The 23,758-nt window shown below is 34.5% G+C and overlaps 7 protein-coding genes and 1 pseudogene across 12 annotated transcripts; 2 read left to right on the forward strand and 6 right to left on the reverse strand.

The window, feature by feature from the left end:
- Positions 1 to 1,026: 1,026 nt before the first annotated feature.
- LOC104738709 (translocase of chloroplast 33, chloroplastic) lies at positions 1,027 to 3,343 on the reverse strand. Of its 2 annotated transcripts, none has more exons than XM_010458898.3 (8): positions 3,204 to 3,343; positions 2,979 to 3,086; positions 2,760 to 2,867; positions 2,550 to 2,674; positions 1,788 to 2,052; positions 1,629 to 1,697; positions 1,385 to 1,546; positions 1,027 to 1,301 (listed from the first exon to the last, which is right to left on the reverse strand). In XM_010458898.3, exons 2-8 carry the CDS (start codon positions 3,072 to 3,074, stop codon positions 1,233 to 1,235), a joined length of 894 nt encoding a protein of 297 aa, XP_010457200.2. In that variant the 5' UTR covers positions 3,075 to 3,086; positions 3,204 to 3,343; the 3' UTR covers positions 1,027 to 1,232. The 2 variants fall into 2 exon arrangements, with proteins under 2 accessions (XP_010457200.2, XP_019091831.2); XM_019236286.2 differs by having other exon boundaries at positions 2,979 to 3,090; positions 3,204 to 3,341.
- LOC104738710 (uncharacterized) lies at positions 3,294 to 4,928 on the reverse strand. The gene has a single exon (XM_010458900.3). It carries the CDS (start codon positions 4,926 to 4,928, stop codon positions 3,528 to 3,530), a length of 1,401 nt encoding a protein of 466 aa, XP_010457202.1. The 3' UTR covers positions 3,294 to 3,527.
- Positions 4,929 to 5,535: 607 nt separating this feature from the next.
- Positions 5,536 to 8,094, forward strand: LOC104738712 (cathepsin B-like protease 2). 2 transcript variants are annotated; one of them, XM_087485213.1, is made up of 10 exons: positions 5,536 to 5,906; positions 6,080 to 6,133; positions 6,229 to 6,309; positions 6,444 to 6,604; positions 6,799 to 6,873; positions 6,961 to 7,086; positions 7,177 to 7,395; positions 7,480 to 7,593; positions 7,680 to 7,715; positions 7,830 to 8,094. In XM_087485213.1, exons 5-10 carry the CDS (start codon positions 6,871 to 6,873, stop codon positions 7,962 to 7,964), a joined length of 633 nt encoding a protein of 210 aa, XP_087341339.1. In that variant the 5' UTR covers positions 5,536 to 5,906; positions 6,080 to 6,133; positions 6,229 to 6,309; positions 6,444 to 6,604; positions 6,799 to 6,870; the 3' UTR covers positions 7,965 to 8,094. The 2 variants fall into 2 exon arrangements, with proteins under 2 accessions (XP_087341339.1, XP_087341340.1); XM_087485214.1 differs by having other exon boundaries at positions 5,639 to 5,906; positions 6,444 to 6,671.
- LOC104738711 (mannan endo-1,4-beta-mannosidase 1-like) lies at positions 8,042 to 10,696 on the reverse strand. 2 transcript variants are annotated; one of them, XM_010458901.3, is made up of 5 exons: positions 10,223 to 10,696; positions 9,433 to 9,612; positions 8,964 to 9,086; positions 8,662 to 8,870; positions 8,042 to 8,547 (listed from the first exon to the last, which is right to left on the reverse strand). In XM_010458901.3, the coding sequence occupies exons 1-5, from the start codon at positions 10,550 to 10,552 to the stop codon at positions 8,154 to 8,156; spliced, it is 1,236 nt and encodes a 411-aa protein (XP_010457203.1). In that variant the 5' UTR covers positions 10,553 to 10,696; the 3' UTR covers positions 8,042 to 8,153. The 2 variants fall into 2 exon arrangements, with proteins under 2 accessions (XP_010457203.1, XP_087341337.1); XM_087485211.1 differs by having other exon boundaries at positions 8,042 to 8,552; positions 10,223 to 10,645.
- A 3,195-nt stretch (positions 10,697 to 13,891) lies between these two features.
- LOC104743112 (putative expansin-A17) lies at positions 13,892 to 15,126 on the forward strand. The gene is made up of 3 exons (XM_010464228.3): positions 13,892 to 14,076; positions 14,278 to 14,599; positions 14,739 to 15,126. The coding sequence occupies exons 1-3, from the start codon at positions 13,944 to 13,946 to the stop codon at positions 15,046 to 15,048; spliced, it is 765 nt and encodes a 254-aa protein (XP_010462530.1). The 5' UTR covers positions 13,892 to 13,943; the 3' UTR covers positions 15,049 to 15,126.
- On the reverse strand, positions 15,077 to 16,712 carry LOC104738713 (protein COP1 SUPPRESSOR 2). 2 transcript variants are annotated; one of them, XM_010458903.3, is made up of 6 exons: positions 16,421 to 16,712; positions 16,103 to 16,306; positions 15,878 to 16,001; positions 15,707 to 15,780; positions 15,464 to 15,621; positions 15,077 to 15,372 (listed from the first exon to the last, which is right to left on the reverse strand). In XM_010458903.3, exons 1-6 carry the CDS (start codon positions 16,516 to 16,518, stop codon positions 15,197 to 15,199), a joined length of 834 nt encoding a protein of 277 aa, XP_010457205.1. In that variant the 5' UTR covers positions 16,519 to 16,712; the 3' UTR covers positions 15,077 to 15,196. The 2 variants fall into 2 exon arrangements, with proteins under 2 accessions (XP_010457205.1, XP_087341934.1); XM_087485808.1 differs by having other exon boundaries at positions 16,425 to 16,641.
- A 2,827-nt stretch (positions 16,713 to 19,539) lies between these two features.
- LOC104738714 (germin-like protein subfamily 2 member 2) lies at positions 19,540 to 20,905 on the reverse strand. The gene is made up of 2 exons (XM_010458904.3): positions 20,492 to 20,905; positions 19,540 to 20,268 (listed from the first exon to the last, which is right to left on the reverse strand). The coding sequence occupies exons 1-2, from the start codon at positions 20,601 to 20,603 to the stop codon at positions 19,724 to 19,726; spliced, it is 657 nt and encodes a 218-aa protein (XP_010457206.1). The 5' UTR covers positions 20,604 to 20,905; the 3' UTR covers positions 19,540 to 19,723.
- Positions 20,906 to 21,727: 822 nt separating this feature from the next.
- On the reverse strand, positions 21,728 to 23,610 carry LOC109124830 (transcription factor HFR1-like; annotated as a pseudogene). The gene is made up of 5 exons (XR_015580374.1): positions 23,447 to 23,610; positions 23,006 to 23,324; positions 22,759 to 22,884; positions 22,525 to 22,590; positions 21,728 to 22,117 (listed from the first exon to the last, which is right to left on the reverse strand). The product of XR_015580374.1 is annotated as a transcription factor HFR1-like (transcript).
- Between the last annotated feature and the right edge of the window lie 148 nt (positions 23,611 to 23,758).

The following is a 23,758-nucleotide window of genomic DNA, read 5'->3' on the forward strand; positions in this document are numbered from 1 at the left end:
GACTGAAGAAGTACAGAAAAGATCGAATACTCGAGCGGTAAGAAGATAAACAATCCAACTATATATAATATTTAGATTCCAACATATTTTATTCACAAAACTTGAAGTTGTGCTTAACTATATAAAATAAAATATGTTACTAGTATCCAGTAAATAATGATGCAATGAGTGGATACAAATGATCTTAAAATTAAGCATCCATTTTGCTATATGTAAGTAAAGACGGGTACTTTATTTCCCTTTCTTATTTTAGTGATAAATAAAATAAATGGAAAAAGTTGTTTCTGGAAAGGTCAAGAGATCTGGACCGTTTAATTTCGTCACGTTGCAACAACTGTGAGATTGGACGGTCATTAACTTAATCTAAACAGTTATATGAAAGATTATGTAGGACCGGGACGATCTATTAAACGTACCTTCTCTGTTCTCTCTCTGTAACATAGATATAAGCGGCCTGGCGTTCACAACAAGAATTGCTTTGGTTAATTAGTACCACTATCAGCACACCAATCATGTCTAGTGGCCCAATTAACCCTCAATCTTGATTCTAACCACTGAATAATTTACAACTCCATGGCTCCGAGGGAAGCAACGTGTTTCATGCTTGTTTATGGAGGCGTTAGAATCTGCTATGTTCTCAGTAGTCAGCACAACGTTGTTTTTTTTTTTTTGTGGTCGTCGTTTTGGGTTTGAGGATTATATGCTGAGAAGAAGCAAAGAGCAAAAGAGTTTTGGCGATTGTTTAGAGCCAATCAATCATGTTTAGAGAGTTTTTGTGTTTGGTTCTGTCCTTCTGTGCAGCTTATGTAATCACGCAAGTGTGTTGAGTTGTTTCCTTAGTCTGAAACAGAGTAAGAAGGGGTTACCAAAGAGAAGAGGATGTAAATGTAATTGTAAAATGTAAAAGTTTGATGATGTGATGATGAAGTGATAAACCTTGAGAACAGAGCATTATATTGAACATAAAACTAGAACAATCTATCTCTCTTATCAGATAACCTACAGAATTACAGAATAATGTATTCCTTTTTCTGGGAAACATCCATTTCATTTAACCAAAAACACATGGTAATATTTTCTTTGGGCAAATCTCCATAGATTACAGAAAAGATAAAAAGCCGGAAACTAGAAAAATGTTGCAGATAAAAGTCTTTAAAAACACAATGAAAAAAAAGAAAAACTCTTCTTCTCCTTCCAATTTGGTCACAACACAACATGTTCTTCACTCGCTCTTAAAGTGGCTTTCCACTTGTCTTGATGTCATTTCTGATTGCTCCTTGAATCATCTTAACGATGAAGTACTGACAAGTACAAAAAAACGGATTTCACTTGTTTACCAAATTCGAACAAGACAAATTCACCAAATTGTGTCACTCTTTCTTACCTGAGCGCCGATGATAAGAGGGATGAGTTTCTTTCCTCTATCATCAGAGTAAGATCCATCTACCATCTTCTTGTCTACACGAATTGCTTTCCTCTGGTTTGTTGCTACATCAGTTATTGCCTTCACCAAGTTCGGGATCCACGCTTCACCATTAGGAAGAGCCTAAACCAAACCAAGAGCAGGTAAGCAACTTTCAAAAGTCCCCCACAAGTCGGATCAAATCAGAGATTCCAAAAACTCAAACCTTTTCGTCGTTATCGTTCTTACTGCATCTTCCGCTGTTCTCTGCATAGACTACCGCGATTGCAGAATCCTACAAGCCAGTAGAGAAGAATGTAACTGATTTTTGCTACAATGAATCAAACATTGGCAAAACTATTGTCGGAGATGGGTATAACCATACCTCAAATTCTTGTTTTCGCATCTTAGAACCAGCACGGATAGTTTTGAGGAGAGAATCTGATCTCTTGGAGGAAAAAGTTTCGTAGGAAAGTTCATCGGGAGGTGAAAATTGAGCATGAGTCAGAACAAGCAAGGTTTTGCACCATATCTCTTTTCCAAAGGTTTGGGTGATTGCTTTAACAACTTGCTTATCTAGCTCATCGACTCTATACACATCCAAACGATCAACATAGAGCAAGACATCTATGGTTCTATTCACAAGAAACCTGCCCAAAATCCGAGAAACACACACAACTATCATAAGACTTCCACACACACACACACACAGCTTTAGCAGAACAATAAACCCCATTGAGTTGAGCCTAAACAGTATTAGGCATAATACACAATTTCAGCAGGACAATAAACCCCATTGAGTAAAAAAAACTGTCATATGAACTTCGACACACACAACTGTCATAACTCCTAAGACTTCCACACACACACAGCTTCAGCAGAACAATAAGCCCCATTGAGTAAAGCCTAAACAGTATTAATTATATTACTCAATACTCATAGTACACAATTTCAATACTCATAGTACACAATTTCAGCAGAAACCTTACAAAAAAACATTTTAAGCACATATTTACGTAGCTTAATTAATCACGAACATATGAGATATACGCAACAAGCAGATCTAATAACATCAATGGAGAGCTAGTCAAACACAAAAAGTCACTCAAACCAATCAATATAATGAAGGAGGGATTCAAATACGGACCCTTTGATTAACTCGAGGGCTTGGTGATTGACATATCCAGCTTCCACAAGTCCAGGGGTGTCAATAATGTTGATAGTGAACCCTCCCATTGTTCTTGAACACATCACTGGTCTCAAACCTTCAGCCTACAAAACCATCAATATACTTACTTAATCCACATAAATTAAAATAAAGGTCAAATTCAAGCTTAAGGAAACTAAATTTACATACCTGGAAAGGACTGACACGGACGACTTGTTCGCCGATAAGAGAATTGACGGTGGATGATTTCCCGACACCGCCTTTACCCAGAACAAGAACTGTCATAGAGTTCATATCCTGCAATTACAAAAAAAAAAAAAAAATCCCCCATCATCCTTATTAATCACAACGGAGAATCCGAGAAACCGACTCAACATCAAAGAAACAGGAGGGACCAAAAAAACAAACCTTTTGCTTCAATTTGCCGAAGAATTCGATCAGCTTTTCTTGGGTAGCCACTGGAAATTGCTGAAACCCGAGCCACTCACGAACGAGAGACCCCATCACTCCAAAACCCTTTCTCCAAAATAAGTAAAATTTTATGAGTTTTGTATTTGGTTTACAGCGCTAAAACCCTAGAGATGACGATGATACAATAAACGGCTGAAAGCGATAAGCTTTGGAGGAGCGTACCGTTGTATGAGCTTTGTGGTTTTGAGGTTTTTGGAAGAAGCTCTCAAAGCGTTGTTCCGGAGAGAAAATAAAACAAAGGCATGGGTGACCTTATCGGAACTCTCTTGTTTATTTAGTTGCGACTAGTTATTGGTTATTACACTTTACTCCTTTATTTCACCAATACTTCCTTTAGTGCCTAACTCTTACGAAAAGAAACAATCTTAGCCCCAACCCAAGTCCAAATCCAAATCCAGTCACCAATATGCATTACAGTTCATATTTTTTTCATGAATCTCGGAGCAATGGAAGAGTACATTACGTGGGTTAGCATAAAGTGGAAGTTCAAGCGATGCTGATTCTCTCAACCTTTTTACGTTTGTACGTCAAGGAAAACAAATGGTCATTGTCGGTTTCTTGAGCATGATTGTCTTCCCTCAGAACATGCAGCGGTTTCCTCAGGACCTTGGCTTCCCTCTGAAAGTTATTACCAGAAAAAATCCTCTTGGTTTTGGTGTCGGCTGTTTCATAGCCTCTGTCAACAGTGCTCAGCTTTAAACCAGGAGACTTCAGGTGGTAACGGACATATTCTTCTTGCTTTAGAGCCAGATTATGTTCTGTGATGGAGTAATTTGAAGCACCAAGACCTCTGGGGATAGTTTGTGTTGGATTATGCAACACCGGTTCTACCTTGTCAATTGAGCTTTGTGTAGTTTCCAAATAGGTTAAGAAAGGGTCTTGGTGATTCAGTGAGCATTTTGGGAGTTGTGCGATAGAACAGGCGATCCTTCCGTAGGGTGGTTTCTCAAATCTCGTACCTAAATAAGGAGACGCTGCAAATCTAATATTCTTTGAACCGGTTTCATGGATTTGCAGGAGACTGTTTCCTGGAGCTACTACATAGGGTTCCCTGAGAATGGCAGAAGAAGATTTAGGGACTACTTTGAGAAGACCCTTTGGTAAAGTCTGATGATGACAGCCAGCAGAATTTAAGATGGAACCTTGGTACTGGAATATTCCTTTCTCAGTTATCTTTATCTTGAGACTGTTCTTGGAGCTGCCAATGCAAGGGAAGGTTAAACTTTTCGTTCTACTTCTTTCCACAGGTTTCACTACTTTGGGAGTTTTGAATCTACAGGAAGCACTTTCCATTTCCCCAGATGGAACTCTATTAAGGTCCAGTAGCTTGAGACTATCGGTTTGCGTTTGTTCTGAACAAAGAAGGAGTCTTGCGTTACTGCCCAGTTTCTTTCCATACTGAACCCACAACCTTTGCATCTCCGTGAATGTCTTGATCAGCTTTTCATGATAGAACTTCAAAGAGTAGTAATACTTTCTCCTCTTGAAGAACATAACCCCTTCTTTGCAACAAGCTACCTTTGGAGCAAACAATCCTCCTCTCAAATCTTTGTAAAACCTATCCTCTGGAATCCCAAAATACAAATTAGCGCCTCCAAGAAGCTCCTGCATCGTCAGACTGAATGTCTGTTGATCCATATCTGGCAGAAAACATGAGAGGAAGAATCTTTCTTCTTCAGTCAAAGATGAGTTCCATGTCTCAACAGACAGTATCTTCGTTAAATCGTGTAGATCATAGAGCTCGTATGGTATGTTACAGAGCTGACCTTCTACCATAGCTAACTCACAGTTTGCTTCTGCAATGTCGTAATCATCAGAGTCATCTTCCGAGTCTAGCACCTCTCCACCACTAGTCCTCTTCCGCAGTGTTTGATTCACTATCCTCATAACACAAAATACTTCAAATCCCTAACCACAAGCTCAGTACCAAACGCAGGATACCTAGATACAAAACGTTAAAGACTCATCATCAACAATTCATAATTACAGAGACAATCTCCCAGATCAGATCAGCTCTACACAATCGATCTCGGCACTAATCGCCTCCGGTGAGTTTAAAACCCTACCGGAACAAATTTCAAATTCACAATTACAGAGAAATTGATCCGAAGCGTTAAAAGACGAGCTTACCAGCAGCTCTAAAGACAAATGAAATTAGCAACTTAGGGTTGAAGAAACCATATTCGTTCGCCTGTAGATGAGACGTACTCCATCGCCTTCGAAGATTCTCTGCTCCTTTCTAGAGGTTTCTATGGCTTTTCGATGCTTCAGGTAGAGAGGCTTAATTAATTAACTACTGTTACTGTGTAATTTGATTTTTTTTTTGTAATTAAAGCCGCCTAAAGTAACCCCTTGAGATCAGATTAATCAAGTATGACTATCCAATTAGTTTGGGCCATATTATGACTATCCAATTGGGCCTATATTTATGCAATGACTACCTTAAAAGACCATAGGCCCATTAAAATGTTTCCACGTTTCAAACATCATAGTCAGGTTAATTAAATCATTTTAAATTTTTAAACAATGATTAATAATCAAGTAAGTGGAACAAATCAACGGTCAGGATCTTCTACTTGAAGTAATATTGATCTGTCATTCTCTCTCTCTCTTGATTCTTGAAGATAAAGCTTCTTCTCTCTATCTCGAAAGAAAACGTCCATTTAGAGAGAGAGATACCTTTTTTTTCCAAAACTCTCTCTGGCAAATCATTTGTTTCAGTTTTGGAATTTATCGAGGGGATTGAGAGAGAGAGAGAGAGAGAGAGAGAGAGAGATTAGATTCATGGCTGAGAATTGTATCAGACTTCACTTGGCCTCTGTTTTCTTGCTTTTAGGGATTATAATTTCATCCTTCAACCTTCAGGTACTTTAAAAACCTTCATAAAAATTGCTTACAAGGATCGATGTTTATGGATGTTATTGCTTTCATCTAGTTCTGATCTATACTTATGTGAATCGAATACATACTTTATGGTTTTATATTTGTTTAAAGTTTTGATTTTTTAAAGCTGGTTTTTTTTATTGTCTTAATCTCAGGGTATTGCAGCAGAGAATCTTTCTAAGCAGAAGCTTTCCTCACGGATTCTTCAGGTTCTGATTTTGATTCCACCTAATTCATGGCTGATCGTCTATTTTTAGATTTGCCTTATCGTTGAATTGATGATGAGTTTTTTGTTTTTTTGCAGAATGAGATTGTCAATGAAGTCAATGGTAATCCAAAAGCTGGTTGGAAAGCTGCTTTGAATGATCGCTTTGCAAACGCCACCGTGAGTTTTTATTGTTATTATCTTACAGAGATTTCTTTATATACTCTTTTTTTTTTTTGTGTGTGTGTGTAGAGATGTAAATGGTTATAAACTGTTCCTTAATAAGACATGTGCTTTTGTGTATCTATGTGTAGGTTGCAGAGTTTAAGCGCCTCCTTGGTGTTAAACCCACACCAAAGACTGAATTTTTGGGTGTACCTATTGTAAGCCATGATTTATCTTTGAAGCTTCCAAAAGAATTTGATGCTAGAACCGCTTGGTCTCAGTGCACCACTATTGGAAGGATCTTAGGTCGGTTTTTAAATCTCTTAGATCTCCATTATCTCTGTCTTCTATCCAATGGATTTACTGACTCTTCTTATGTTTTGTGTCAAATCCTATCCTCGATTTTCTCACTAAAGATCAGGTACACATCATTCGAGTTTCTTTTATACAGAACGATTTGTTACTCAGATCGATGATTACATCCTAGTTTTTTTGTTTGGTTAGGGTCACTGTGGTTCTTGCTGGGCGTTTGGTGCTGTTGAATCACTCTCCGACAGGTTCTGCATCAAATATAACATGGTAACGCAGATTGCTCCATGAACCCAAGATTGATGATTGTTGGTGTCTCTCATTTCGAAAGATTTAATATTAGTTGCTTTGATGCAGAACATTTCTTTATCTGTCAACGATCTCTTAGCATGTTGTGGATTCCTTTGCGGTCAAGGTTGTAATGGTGGATACCCAATTGCTGCATGGCGGTACTTTAAGCACCATGGTGTAGTAACCGAAGAGGTAAATTCTCATTTTAGCCGCAAATAACATATGTTAATGGCTAAGTGGGTTAAAATATTTAGAGCTTTTGCAATGTTCTTCATTCTTCAGTGTGATCCATACTTTGACAATACTGGTTGTTCTCACCCTGGATGTGAACCCGCTTACCCTACACCAAAATGTGTGAGGAAATGTGCTAGCGGAAACCAGCTTTGGCGTGAATCAAAACACTATGGTGTTAGCGCGTACAAGGTCAGATCTCACCCTGAAGACATTATGGCAGAAGTTTACAAAAACGGACCTGTTGAGGTTGCCTTTACCGTTTACGAGGTAAATACTAGGTTTTAGATTGATCAAGCATATTATTATATTATCAAAATCCACAATTTTCATGGATCTTTTGTTGTTCTTCAGGACTTTGCGCATTACAAATCTGGAGTGTACAAGCACATAACTGGTGCTAACATTGGAGGTCATGCTGTTAAACTTATTGGCTGGGGAACTTCTGATGACGGCGAAGATTATTGGGTATGAAATCCACTATATAACACATTGGACTTCAATTTTGTGGCTGGAAAGTTCATAATATTTTTGTTCTTTTGAATTGGTTGCAGTTGCTTGCAAATCAATGGAACCGAAGCTGGGGTGATGTAAGTTTTTCTCCTCTTCAATCATTTTATTTTTTTACTTTTGACCGTCCAAGTAGCAACATTCGAATTCCAGAGAAAATACAGAACCTGAGATATAATATGTGAAAATTTCAGGATGGTTACTTCAAGATCAGGAGAGGAACAAACGAATGCGGCATCGAACATGGTGTTGTAGCCGGTTTGCCTTCAGACAGGAACGTATTTAAAGGTATTACCACTTCAGATGATCTTCTTGTTTCCTCATTTTAAACAAGATGTTGTGTCTCTTCTCTGTAATATATAATTTCCCACTGTTGTTGTTGTTGCTAATGAAATAATTAAACGACTTTTAAACCCTAAAATAAAGTATATATAGCTTTTAGCTTTTGTTCATATTCAATTTTACATGTGTCCTTTTTTGTACATTCTAAATTTTTACTGTCTTGTATCTATACTGTTTCATTCTGCACTATGTGTGACCAATGGTGGATACTTGAGGTTTCTCAGTTTACTAGATTGCTCTGCGATAAGCTGAGCAGTAGTATTAGGACCTTCTTGCATAAAAACCTCGTACCCATCACCTAACAGACCGGTTCTATTGGTCGTAAGTTGCCAGAAAACTCCACCAGTGCACGAACCGCCGGTTCTTGCGCTGTCGTAGATGACATCGTAGACTCGCTTGAAAAACTTGTTCCGTTTCTCTAAGCTGAAACCAGGATACTTTGAAGATTTCCCAAACTCTGTTATTAGTAAAGGCTTCTTGATGATACTTTCACAATCTTCGATGTGTGCTGCGATCCATCTGTCCACAAATGTATCTTGTTCTCCAGTTCTTACGCTCTGTAATGGTAGCCTGATCTTGATTTGGTAGGAACAGATGGTGAAACAGAGACTGTGTTATAAAGAGAAGAACCAGAAACACACAAAAACCCAATTTTGATCCCGTGAATAGAGACTGATGACTTACCAAGAATCCGGGTAGATATGGATAGTGGTGAAATCGATATCCGGAATTTGGTTATTGGAGATGAAATCTGTACCGGTTGAGACCGTACTGCCAGGGTTGTAACCCGTTCTTTCCGGTTTAGACTCTCCGTAAAACCCTTCAAGCCCTATTTCCAGTAAGTGGTTCGAGTCTATTGACTTAACAAAACTAGCCATTTCCTTCACCCAATTCTGCACACACACAAGAAAACGGCACCGTTTAAGTACGTAATACATAGTACATGTCAATACAATTATACAGAGGAGAGAGCGAGAGAGATGAACCTGAAGAATAGTAGAACCAGTAGAATCGTTGCAGCGAGGTTCATTGATGAGTTCCCATGAGAAGATGGTTGGGTCGTCTTTGTACATTCGACCAGTGATTGTGTTTTTCCTCGTCAACATGGCCTGTTTCATTATTTTGTCAAACCGTAGGTCGGTACAAATATACAAAATTCTAGTCTGATCCTTACAAAAAAAAAAAGATATTTAATTTGAGGGACATTTGTCAAAAATAAGTTAGTAATTTTTTGGATTTGGTACATTTGTCATATTTGTTGATTATTTTTAATTGATTAAAACCTAACTTTTGACATTTCAAAACCGTCGTCGGTTATCTCGCGTTAACGTGTACCCATATACTCTAAAATCTTTTTGGCCTGTAACGTGCCGTGTTACATATGATGATCTCGATTTATATTTCACTGATACTTATCTCTACTCAAAATGATGAGATTAAATGTCTATAGTTTACCTTCACGTGGTTCTTGTAGAATTGCTTGACAGCTGAGTTTGTGTAGAATTCATCCGGTTCGTTCAAACCGGCCCATTCCACGTACTTTTTTCTCCCTCCATAATCTTCGTAATTATTGACTAAACTGATTATCAATTTAATATTAAACCTTCCAGCTTCATAGACCACAAAGTCTAGCCCCTGCTGACACCAAAACCTTGTATCAGTAGTATTCACAAAACGCAATAATTTGTTGTTAATATATTGTTGTTAATCAATCATCAATCATGTTAAGGTTCCTTTAATAGGTCAACAAATAAGGTATATACTACTAGCTATCTGGTACCAACTTTATGCTTCTAATTATTACATATTAAATATGATTAACAATATTAAATTCTATCTATGCGTTTTTGTCTTTTTTGCGGTTATTTTACTTTATACATACTATTAGCGTAATGAAAAGGACGCGACAATCTTTTATTTCAAGAAAGAACAAAAAAGTTTGAAGTTCGTTTGTCGGGAAGTCATATTTGAAATTTGAATTCTTCAATATATGGATTCAATCAGGCAATGGTCATCGAAAGGATTATTATACAAATATGACGACCATAATTACAATTACTAGTCAATCGTTAATTTATAACTCCGTGTATTAGCGATTAGAGAGTGATTCAAACAAATGCAAAAAAGGGAAAAAATAAGAATATGTGAAATAGGAAATTTATCAAAACAATAAATAAGCTAACGATCAAATCATATAAGAAAAAATTGGTGTGTATGCCTATGTGTATGCATGCGTGTTAATTACCTTGAAAACGTCTTCACTATAGAAGCCAGGAGAGATCTGAAGAGGAATGTAATCTCCTTCGTTGAAACCCCAAATCCTAGCGACGTTCATTCCCACGACGGAGGCTTGTCGGAGCGCCGTCGTGACAGTGGTTCTTCCTCTAGACGCCGTGTCGGCCGCAGTGGTCATCATCCAATAAGCATTGAAGCCGTTTAAGTAGACTTGTTCTCCGTTCAGTACGAACTGCGTGCCGTTTCTCCCCACGAAGCCTGTCTTCACGGCGACGCAAATGCGGTTGTTTCCGATGAGTAACGGAAGAAGGAGGAAGAAAAACGGCAAGATGTTCAACATTGTGAAAAAAAATTGCCGACTTAAAAGAAAGAGTATGACACAACATGAAACTTTAAAGACATTTGTGTGTGTTTGTGTGTTATATATACATTACAGATGGCTTAGTGCCTACGTATTTAAACACTATATATTTTTTGTCACTATGTTGCCTAAGCTTATTTGAAAAGTATATATATGACACGGAACGCGTGAAATAGATTTATAAAAAGTTTATTGTTTTTTATTTCAACGTTTATTAAAATCATTTTTTAAACTCATATTATATATGGGGTTAAGGAAACTATTATTTTTCAAACTAGCATAATTTATTTTAAATTAATTTTACCTTTTATGTTTGGCTTAAAATAAAATTAAAAAGTAATAGTTTTTCACTTTTCCATTGGAAAAAGGTATCCAAATTGTTACATCTATCTAACCTTTGTTTAAGAAATACATATAATATTTTTTTGGTTGAGGTGAAGTGTTAAGCAAATATCATATTTTCCAACAAGTCATCATAAGGAAACATAAATTTTCGGTTTGTATAACATATGCGATGCAAAATTAAAATAATATGATTTATGGGTTGAATAAAATGATACGAAACGATCACGCTAATTATTTTGATTTGAATAATAGCATGACACGCGTGTGGGGTGGAGCTATCATACTTAAGCTAGTACAGATGTAAGATAATTTTTATGTCGATCACTCAATTATGTGAGATGAATTATTAAATTTAAATTCTCAACAGAAATAATAATTGAAAAAGAGAAACTTCATATGGATTTTGTAAAGCTCCAAAATTGATTTTAAATATAGATATCAAAGACATTGGGGGTCCATTATGTTTTAGCCTTTAAATAAAGAACTAGATTAAACCCCATATTTTATATTAATATGTTGTATTAATTTCAACTAGAGTACGAATTGAAATTTATTTTATTTATATTGTAATTTTTATATAAAATATAATTGATATGATTGTTTTTAAATGTTTTTTTGGATAAAATATTATGCAATAAAATCATATGCTAAATATGATGACTTAAAAAAGACACTTATTTTATAAGTTTTATATTGTTAATGATTCTAGTTAAGTACACGTGCTATAACACTGGTTGAATTTTATTTTGTAAAATTTGTTTTATATTTTCTATTTTAATATGTTGTATTAGATGCCATTATAAGACATAATTTTATGAATTTGTTTTTAAAAAGCGAGTTATAATATTATGAGTCATTTAATATATTGTTATATTGTTTTTTTAATATACTTGGTTTTTTGAAATTCTTTCATATTATAGTGACATATTATTGATATTGCTATAATAAACCAATTTGGAGTGTTTATAGTTTCTAATTTTAATATCAAGTTTCAATATTTTAAAAATATTTCAAAATAAATTATTTAAAGTTTATTATATTGTATAAAATAATAAAATTCAACAAAAAGTATGAAATTGAATTTAAATATTCAAATTTTGACTCGTTACTCAGCAAAAAAAATAATTTAATAGATATTATTTTTAAAGAATAATATTAATAAAATTTGAATATTTTATAGATTGAATCATTTATATTTGTTTTTAAAAATTCAAGTTATGGTATATCCGGAAATAAAACTATTTTTTAATTATAATAAATAATATGATAATTTATTTGTTTCACAAAAAAGACTCATATATAAAAATGAGAGGTGAAATATAATGTTAATTAACTAATTAATATGTTAAATTAGATATCAAAAGATTTTACTTAATTAATAGTTTAATAAAAAAAATTAATATGGTAAGTTAGATGATATGAAATGATTATTTAAATTACTCTCTTTAATATTTTTGGAAACAATAAATCCAGACTATACAAATAATACAAAACTTAATCTATAACCTATTTGTAACCAACTTATTAAAATTATACAATTTACAAAACAATGTTGTGTACTTCTGTTTTATATTTTTCGTTTTATTATATAATGGATATTTAAACTTATCTGCCAAATAACTAGAAAATTTGTGATAATGTTTAAGAACATTAGAAAGAAATAGTTTGGTGTACACAATGTGAAATGAGATCTTCTAACTTGGACCATTCTTGTTCTCAAGTTTTGTTTTATCGTTATTGGGCCCTTTGATAAGCCTTTATATTTTGTGTGCTAAGTTTACGATTGTACAGGCTCTTTTATTGTTAATCCATATATTTAATCAGTATACGAATTTAAATTTGTTAGCTTAAGAAACTGATAAAACATAAACAGACAGGCTATCAGATTTGGTTTAAATCAGTATTTTTTTTTTTTGTTCATTTGTCTTCTAAAGTTTATACGTACAGAGATTTTTTTTAATTTTTATATGTTTTTTTTGGGGACAAATTTGTATCTGTATAATCTTCATTTTTGACCGTAAGAAACAAAAAAAATTTCATCCTAATATTAATTAGTCGATCGGGCGGCTGGGTTCATGTGAGACTTTTATCAAATGAAGCCATGTGATATAAGAACGAGAACGTACCTCTAGATATGCCATCATATTAGGGACCTTAATGATTATTGCATGACAGATAATGTTAAGTTACGTACAGAAGAATTAGACTCATTTTCTTTATTGCATGACAGTCTTGTCCAATATTGAAAATCTTCGAAAGTTCAACTGATAGTTCCAACTATTTGATTAACAAAAATGATCTGTGGCAGAAATCTACAAACTCATTCTACCACGTATAGCTACAAGGGTGTTTCGAGACATGGAATTGGATAATGATTATATGAAATCTATTAGTAGTAAAATCATTACTGATATTTTGGTTCAATAAATCATTAGTATTTTCTGTTAATGAACATTGGCATCAATGTTATGTTTCTTGGTGGATATGTTGAAAAGAGTACTGCAGCCGTACACATGTGCCATTAGCCATGTTGACGAATGAGAAAATGTAGAATGTGTAATTATGAATTTTGTAATCCGTCCATTTGTTTTGGTTTAATCAAATAAGACTGTCTAAATAAAGAAAATAATTTCAAATAATTTAAAATTTTATTTAATCAACTGTCAACTGTCCTCTTACGTACCACGGCATTTGCGAGTGAAAAGAGGAGAACTTATCAAAATCTATTTCAGAAATCTTCTCCGCAATTTAAGAACAGTTGACATGTGACTGTATGATCAGTTATAGACTATCCCGTATTAACAATGGTTATCAAATATCGTTTTATCAACGCCGTATCATTTCGTTTTTTTCACGTTATTCCAGTCACATAAGTTGATAGACAAAAAGAATACTCAACTTATTAAATTAGAAACAAGTTTTTTTTGTGCCGTTTCACTATAAATACTCACATCGTCGCCTATCTAATATTCATCAAAACACTTATTCCATCAAGTAATTAAAGCAAACACGAGCTGAACAAAACATGACGAGGATTTTCTCTACTATTATCTTTCTCCTTGCGATGTTCTGCACGAGTATGATCAGCTCAGTTTCTGCAGGCTGGATGCAAGCTCATGCAACCTTCTACGGCGGAAGTGATGCTTCTGGTACAATGGGTAAGTGGTTTCTTGGGCTTTAGGGTTTCTTTCTTCTTACCCAAAGAAAAACCCCTCAAAGCACCAAGTTTTCTTTAATTACAAGAAATCACCCATCAATAGTTTTTGGTTCGAAATCGGTTATTTCGGTTAGATTAAAATGCAACTCGGTCGTAGATACATAACCTATAGTATCCTTTTTTTTCCTGGTCTGAATTTCAGGTGGAGCATGTGGTTACGGCAACCTCTACACCGATGGTTACGGGACAAACACGGCAGCCTTAAGCACTGCATTGTTCAACGACGGCAAATCTTGTGGCGGTTGTTACCAAATGGTCTGTGATGCGGCCAAAGTGCCACAATGGTGTCTTAAAGGCAAATGGATAACAATTACAGCTACAAACTTCTGTCCTCCAAATTATGCTTTACCAAATGATAATGGAGGTTGGTGTAACCCTCCCAGGCCTCATTTCGACATGGCTCAGCCTGCGTTTGAGACCATTGCTAAGTACAGAGCCGGAATAGTCCCTGTTCTCTATAGAAGGTAGCAACAAAATTCAGATTTACTGAATTTATCTGGCATAAACCTAACAAAACCGATCAAATTTCAGTTTGGTTACTATAACTACATCCTACATTACTTTCTCTAATATAAAGGTTCGTTGGGGATGATTATCTTGTAGGGTCGGATGTAGAAGAAGCGGAGGTATGAGATTCACAATGAACGGTAGAGATTACTTTGAGCTTGTCCTCATCTCAAATGTAGGAGGAGCAGGTGAAATTTCCCAAGTATGGATCAAAGGCTCTAAAAGCAGCAAATGGGAATCAATGTCAAGAAACTGGGGATCTAATTGGCAAAGCCTTACTTACCTTAATGGCCAAAGTCTCTCATTCAAAATCCAAACCAGTAATGGCAAAATCAAGACAGCACTCAATGTAGTTCCTTCGAATTGGCAGTTTGGTCAAAGCTTTAAGAGCAACTTAAACTTTTGAAAGCACACTTTTCTATGGACAATGTAAATGAAATCTAAAATCTTGTTTTTTTGAATGAAATGTTACAGAATTCCAATACAACATACATCTAGCATCCAAAAGTGTTACCCGGTCAAGGATGAAGTCTGCAAATATATAGTTTTACTTTTTATCTCCTCATTACACGGTTACGCTCTCTCTTGCGAAATCGTTCCAACATGATTTGGTCAGTTGCTGCTTGTCTGCTTTTCCCTGAATCAGCATTATTGTTAGTACTAGTAGTAGACGGTTTAGCTCCTTCACCATCAGCTTGAGAACCTCTGTCTTTGTATAGCTCAGGATGTTCTGCGTATTAAAATTTATATCGATCAATATTAGAATCCACACACACATGGACTAACAAATATAAAAGAGAAGGAGATTCACAAATCAATACCTTTTCTAAGCTTCTCAGCATAATCTTTCCCACGTTGGAAATAATCCGCACTATAACTAGATGGAATGCTAAACTCTGATTTTTGCCGATCCATAAGCCTCTTCTCTTGCAAAAGCTTCTTGGCAGCTTCTGTCTCTTCAATGTTCTTCAGCTTATATCTATACCATCCACCCAAAAAAACAAACCATTAGTCTTTTAAACACTCAAAACTTTATCATCAAATCAATGAAAGTGTATTCATACTCGATTGGGAGTTGGACTTCTGCTATTCCTGTAGTCCACTGTGTTGAGCTCTCTTCCGAGCTACGCTTCTTAACCTGAGAAAGAAGGTGTTTAGTAACAACATTCGTAATCCCCTGTAACACATAAAACACTAAAAACAACCAATGTGTTACATTAGGCAAAGCAACTTACTTTAAGATGATCAGGTATCTTATATAACTCATCTTCCACTCGCTTCAACTCGTTCTCAACCTCCTCCGCATCATCAATATTTTTCCCCCTCTTCTTAGCCAATTCTTGTTCAATGTACTTTACCCTAAAGAATCAAAACAACTCTTATAACACTTGCAAAGACAGCTCACTCTAACTCAATCGAAAATTAGGTTAATTTTTTTGTATAGAGAGAGATTTGCTTACATGTTGGGATCTTCAATCAAAACAGCAGTCTCTTGAGCAAAAGTATCTTGCAACACAAGCTCCTCTTTCTCTCCTTCAGCTTCGGCTTTCTCCACTGGTTTCACTTTTCCGATGCTATATTGCGCCGCCGTTGAAGATAAAGCTGGGATCCCTAATTTTCTCTCTCTCTGCTTCTGCAAAAACTTCACCTCCTCCAACGCCAATCTGCAGATCAACCAAAGATCGAACCTTTTTAACAACCCATCAAACTAATTGAAGAAACGAAAAAAAAAAGAATTAAAACCCTAAAAGTGGTGAATTTTTCAATTTAGGACTGACCTACGCTTCTCTTCTTCATCTAAATTCGCAGCTTTGTTTACATCATTATCTTCTTCTTCCTCGAAGCTACGCTTCCTGAAGTTTCTCTTCGGCGGCATCGCAATAAGAATCTATCGGATTCCTGAAAGAGCTAATGGTGCTTGAAAACGACGACGACGACGAACTCACTCTAGGCTTTTAGATTGATCTGACTCTCCGTCGGCTAAAATCACCAGCGAAACGTATCGTTTTAAATGGGCCCTTTTAGTTAGCCCATTATACAATTTTTTCAGTCCCATATTAGTTTTTGTTCAATCCTAGTAAAAGAGATATCTGATTTAATAATTTCTCATTCGGACGAAAATGCTTCGGGCGTCATTTACTAGAGAACAATTCATTAAGGTTAAATAAGACAACTAAAACTAATAGGTGGGGTTTTATTTTTAAAATAACCCGAAATTATTAAGTCAGATATTTCTATCGGGTTAATTCCCGATAATTCTAGAGAAATAATCCAAGATTGAGAATATTGGATCTGGATCAGAAAGATCCGCGTCATTGACAAATGGATCATCAAATATTTTTTTTTTTGAGAAAATTTTTTAAACTGAACAAAATCTCAAAATTTCACGGAGAATTCAAGTTTTTTCCTCATGAGTCACGGTATTTCACTGTACCAATAACGACATCAGAGAAAGTGATTGTCGGTGGTGACTCACCGGGAACGGTGATGATGTCGAGGGGAAAAAATAAAAAACGATATATTGTTTTTGTTTGTAACTTATAAAAAATTGTTCATTGCTGGATGATATATTATAGTAAACAAAATTACTTCAAAATCGTGACAAGATCAAGTGATGGGTTGATGTTCGATATTGTGATTTTTGCAGAAATCATATCTTAAAAGAAGAAGATAATAGCGATTTATTGTGTTTGTAAAAAAAAAAAAAGAGAAGATAATAGCTATTTTATAATTAATTTACATAAAAAAAAGTAACGATTCAGCGTCGAACCGACGAAAAAAAAGTAACGGTACGACAATCAGGGCATTACCACTAGGACAGGTCTAATTACATGAATTATATTACAAATAAACTTAATTATTCACGTGACAAGGAAAAAATAATCCGCTAGAATAAGAAATAAACAACTAATGAAATCCTAAACACCAAATATTGTGGAGCAAATATAAATTAGGTATGTGAAATACGTCAAAATTCAAATTCGGATGTTTAAAATTTTCTTTTATAATTAGCATTTAGCATTTAAAAAAGGTCTCCGAAAACTGTTAGTCGAAAATTCTATATTTTTGGAAACAATAATTACGAAATTAATTATAAGAATAATAATTACATAACTAACCTATATTTTAGGCAATACTTTCAATTCGTTACCTTACAATCATACATTTAAATTTTAAATTTTACATATATAAACATATTTAATTCGGTAAGATATTGTGCATCTCATCAATACATTTTAAACAGTTTCTACCCAAAAAAACAATCTAAACAGTTAATACACATATATTATCATTGCCTTAATTTCAATTTTCAAAAAAATCTTTAAAAAATCTGATCTTATTAAACCTAAATTGTATCACAATTTAGCCGACCCTTCTTAGCCTATAAATAGATAATAGATAATCTAACTAAATTATTCACATATCCACATAAACTCTAGCACTCATGTTTCAAAGCTTTTATGATTTGTTTTTCATGTTGTTTAACTTTCTGATTTGTTTTCTTTAAATCTTTTGAGGTTATTTTGTTTGGAATAAAACTTGACTAGAGAAAACACATCGGCAACGAAGCCATACATTGAGATATGTGGTATATCTCTTTATTTCTCTAATTAAAGAGATTTAAGATTGTATCTCTTTATTTCTTTATATATCTTTGATTTTTTCATCTCAATTTGCAGTAACTGGAATGTCTAGAAAACTTATTAAATGGTTGATTCATTTTTATTTTTACGTAATTAAGATTACCTTCGATGCTCTGTTTCTTATATTAGTTTTTTTGGTTCACATGTGTCAAATAGAACTAATGATTGCAAATGCAAGTTATAAAGTATCTCAAGTGTGGAGAGTAAAGGACTCAAAATGAGATTGCCAAGATACTAACAATGAGTCTTCAGCTTCTTATTATCCAATTCTATGTTTTTTGTGACCTTTACATTGACTTTTCAGTTTGATATATTGTTTATATAATATACTGATCTTTTTTTTTACATATATATTTGTATGTGCTCAAGAAATAAATAAGTATTATTTATTACTATGACTTAAATATGTACTATTAATCTACTGATCTTTTCAGTGATTAAGTATGTGCTCAAGAATGTTCAACATGTATGTTTCTAATTCGGGTTTGGTGGGTATCTTCCACAAAGATGCATCATCTATTGAGCTGCCACATATAGAGAAATAAATAAACATGGAGAAGAGTCGAGACATATTTAATAGAACACTATAGAAGAAGAGATGCATATATGTAAGTAGATTAATAGAGAGCCATGTAAAAGCTTTACTTTTTTATGGGCATTTGTTTAAATTTCTTATGATATATGCGAATATATTAGCTGCATTTATACTGTGTACCTTCGTTTAGATTAATTTTGTAATACAAAACCCACATAGTTTACTTATATTTAATACCTTACTTATATTATCAAAAATATAATATGACAAAATATTCTTACTATTATAGTAATTTAGACTTAGAAACTAATATACTTAATCAAATATTTTCAATATTCGAATATTTACTTTTAAATTTTTATATTATAAATTTAATACTCTTCTCAACTATTCCAAATATAAAATTACACATACTCATTTTATTCTTTTCATATATGTGTTTCCTTCCTTCAAATACAAATTATAACCAAATAAATTATATATGTGATCTAACACAAATATGATTTATCTGCACTATAGTTAATAAAATGTTACATATTTCAATCCGTTAAGAACTGTCAATATCCGTTAAGAACTGTCAATATCCGTAAATATTCTCCTGCGCTGTAACGCGGATCCGGTTCTAGTTTAGAAGTGTTTCATCAACCTAGTCCAAGCTCAAGGACGAACACTTGGTTTACAAGCAAGCAGCCTGTCTAAATTAAAATTACACGTACACTAAAAATAAAATATTTGGATTTATTTATTTTAAGTGAATTGTAGTTTTGTAAAACAATATAACTCACAATGATAAGATATAGTCGCTGCAGTATTATTTTGTCTTAGTTACCATAATAACATCAGTAAAAACAAATCTAGGTTTCTCATCATGAAACCGTTAATTACAATATCGTCGTTTTAGATTATTTTTTAGTGGCTAGCCTTTCCTTAATCTTATCAACCATCTTAGTTCCCACCTGAAAAGTCTTAGTCAACACATCTTCCGGCAACGCAGGCTCCGTCGCAAAAAGCGCCGCCGCAACGGAAACCGTCCCCGGCAACTGACTATTAAACGCCGACAAAACCGACGCTGGAGATTTCCCGTTATTCTTCTGAAAATGCACGAGCCCTCTTGGAAAAACGAAAACTTCACCAATCTTTATGGTTTTAGAGAAAAGCTTATTCGCCGTCGTAATAAACCCAACTTCGAGCTCTCCTTCGAGGACGTAGACAACTTCTGTGGCTCGTGGGTGAGTGTGAGGTGGGTTTAAACCGCCCGGCGCATAGTCTATACGCGCTAAGGACACCGAGAGAGTGTTGAGGCCTGGGATCTTCTCCACATTGGCTCCCGTCACAGCGGAGCCGGAGGTGGAGTTTATGACGGCGGGTTTTGAGATTCCGGCGAAGAAGAAGTCTGACGCCGTGATGTTTGACGTTTCCTTGCATGGAAATCCATTCAGTTTGGTTCCTGCGATGGGCACATCGAGCGGTTCATGTTATGTATTATTATATTATCTTGAGACAGTCAACTTGAAAGTATTAGTGTAATATGTAAGTCCGCAAAATCTCTAATTTCAACTTACCGCTGTTTCTTAAAAAAAAAAAATTAGACAAGAGTTTCATAGAGATTGAGATGACCCTAATTATAAATAGACATTAGGATAAATTAAATTAACAGAGGTAATTTCTACCGTGAGATTTATCGGCAACGCAGAGATCTTGAAGAGCATCAGGATCATATGCACTAGTTGAAGTGATAATATAAGATAACACGACGATAATAGAAATTCTTGAAATCATCATGACTCCAATATAAATATTAAGGAAAATATGAATTTTATTTGGTGATGAGAAAAGAGGCTCGAAGTTTTTTTTTACTTATAGAATCATAGACCAGTTTTGATCGACAAGACATTTGCTTGACAAAATATCCGAACATTTCATTTGTCTTGACCAAACTAAGAAATGTACGTCACAGCTAATTAGTAGGTAAAACGATGCCTTTCTGACATTGTTTTTCACTAAAGCTAAGTCTTGTTAAAACATATATTTGGTAAAATAACGAATATATATGTGTGTAGATTTTTTTTCTGTGATTTATGTCTATAAAAAAAAAAATGTATAATTCCCAAGTAGAAAAAGTTTCAGTTTTTCCAATAATTTATTTTGGAAAAATGCAAACTTGGCACACAAAATTTGTTTGCTTATGTTGGAGTTTCGTATTTACGTATACAAACTAACAATGGATTTTTCTAAATATTTCAAGCTAACGGGTGAGCTATAATACTATACGCTAAACGCAAATAAATCATCGATGTGTAAGCTAAGCAAGTGGTTAATTTTATCCTCGAAGTCACGTTCCCCGTTTCTTCTTTTCTCGTACACCCTAAGTTGACAGAGCGAGAGCCACACCCTAGCTATAGCTTCTAAGGGCAATCCCACCGGTCATCCATCCATTTGGTTGTCAAAAGAATGAATTAATACTATTTTAATTTAATTTAATTATTTAATTATTTTTTAATTTATCCAACCAATGAAAAGAAAACAGCAAGAGACCCAGTGTCTTATTTGATTTGGGCAGAGACACTATTATCTTATCTCTCCACCTTTTTCTATTTTTTTTTTTTTATTTTTTTTTAATTTTTCTGACCCCCTATCAAGTATGTGGGATGAAAATGCTCTAAGTAACATGTAGATGTAGTGTGCAGAGGTAAGTTATTGTCACTTTCCGCATAGAACATTATTATCCAGTGGGCCTGAACTTGAGATGCTGAAGATATATATCATTGAGAATTTGAGATGTAACCAATACCATTTGAAACACTACCTACTTAGAGTTCAGGAAAAGGCTCTTATTTCCCTTGTTCCTACGTTCAATGGGTTTTCGTTTTCAACTCTAATCAAATAAAAACACTACGAGGGAACTATTATCTGATATTTTGGAATTTCATTTTATCTTAATCAACATTCATTGCACATAACTTTTGTCGAGCTACTTACATATCATAGTCCCGTCGTACGGGAAGAAAAATCCCAGGGACTTGGGAAACAAGGAACCAAACCACAAAGACATTGAGAAGAAGAAGCTGCCGATGCTGTTGTAAGAAAGGGAGACTGCTGGTTTGATGAGTGTGGGAATAAAGATTAGTAAACGGTGGTAACGGCCAATTTAAAGCTTGAATTAACGGTGTCGACGCGGTTTGATTCGCCTGATTTTGGCCCTGAGCCAGAGCCATCGCAGTGAACAGGTGGTTTTGCATTCCGAAGTTAAATGTCGCAGGAGGGAAATAAGGATTCATTCCCATTATTGACATCACCTGCAATTACAACATTAACTTTGATTAGAGTTCAGTTTCTGAATATAAATATATATAGCAAATATACATCTTTTAATATTCTAATTGATAATATGTCTTGACGGCAAAAAAATGTTTGCCTAGTGGAACAGTAACGCAGTGGCTAAAAAGTTGAGAGAACTTCTCTAAACTTTACTAAATTAAAACTTCCTTTATATAACTATTATTATAACAATACTGTAACAAATATCATAAGTTGGCGAGTTAGATCAAATAACAAGAACGATCAACCAAAAAAAATCAGAATTTATGAATTCCCCAAAAATCTCAAGCCTTAACAATTCAAATATATATATGAACAAGCATACATAGAATATTGAATAAAGGGTGAAGAAAATATACTGAATAGTATTAGTTACGATATACACCTGAAGTTGAAGCTGAAGGTTTTTCATATACTCTATGGTCTTATCGAGAACCGAAACTTTGTCCGCCTGAAAACCGAAAAAACACCACCGGTTATCAGGAACCGAAACTTACAGCAAGGTTCCTAAAAAATATTGAACTATATATATATACATCCACATAATACATATATGTGTGTGTGTGTGTTTGGCATAATACATAATTACATATATATATATATATATATGTACACCAACCTTGTAACAATTAGGTACAAGTTGCTGTAGCGTACGCATCTTATCACACATCTCGTCTCTTCTTCTTCTCTTGGAACCTTTTCGTGTAACTGAGGGAACCTCTCTTGTAAAGTCCTCTGATTCTTCCTAAACAAATTTTTAGAGGAAAAAAAAATTAAGGAACCGGTCAGAAATCATGTATAATACATAAGGTAACAGATGGAAACCAATATATATATATATATATATATATTTATAATCGACTTACATCACTTGAGATCTGGATACGGCGTTTTTTTGGGTTCTCATGTTTGTTTCTCAAATAACATCGATCATATGAACCATCTGAAAAATCTTCAATATGATGATGATCATCAGTTTCAGAATGTTCATCAGGGACAACAACCAACAAATCCTCCTTCGGCTTTTCTTCTTCTTTACGAATCTCTGGAACAAGTTGAATATGATCATGATCAAAGTAACCGTAGCTCCATTTTAGACCGTCGATAAGACGATCTTCATCGCTTCTTGCTCTTTTTGCCATACCCTGATCTTTCACAGCAAGTGATCCGACGTCGTGATTCAACCTGCAAAAGGAAAAAGAAACAAAGTAGTAAATTATTAGCTAGGGTTTACGAGATTTATAAATTATCGATAGGACAAGAGAAACCTACGTACACCCAGAAACTTCCTGTTTAACTATACTTACATGTTCGTTAAAAGAAGAACCGGAGATGAAAGAATTCGAGAAATTTGTTTTTATTCAGATTTGTCCGAGAAAATGGAATCCTCATTCGTTTATAATATAGGAGGAACGACCGGATGAGGCAGATGGTATAGTTGTCAGCTACATTAGTGACCCACTTATATTTTGCCACGCTTCATGATTCGGGTGGTGCTTTTGTTTTGGAGAAGAAAAATAAATATTTTAATTATTTTACGTACACCGACCGACAACAATGGAATAATTTTCATATTCACAATTTTCAAATGAAATATTACTCTGTTTAATTTATATTAC

Source organism: Camelina sativa, chromosome 14 (genome assembly GCF_030686135.1).
Source record: "Camelina sativa cultivar CO46 ecotype springtype chromosome 14, ASM3068613v1".
Classification (NCBI taxonomy): Eukaryota; Viridiplantae; Streptophyta; class Magnoliopsida; order Brassicales; family Brassicaceae; genus Camelina; species Camelina sativa.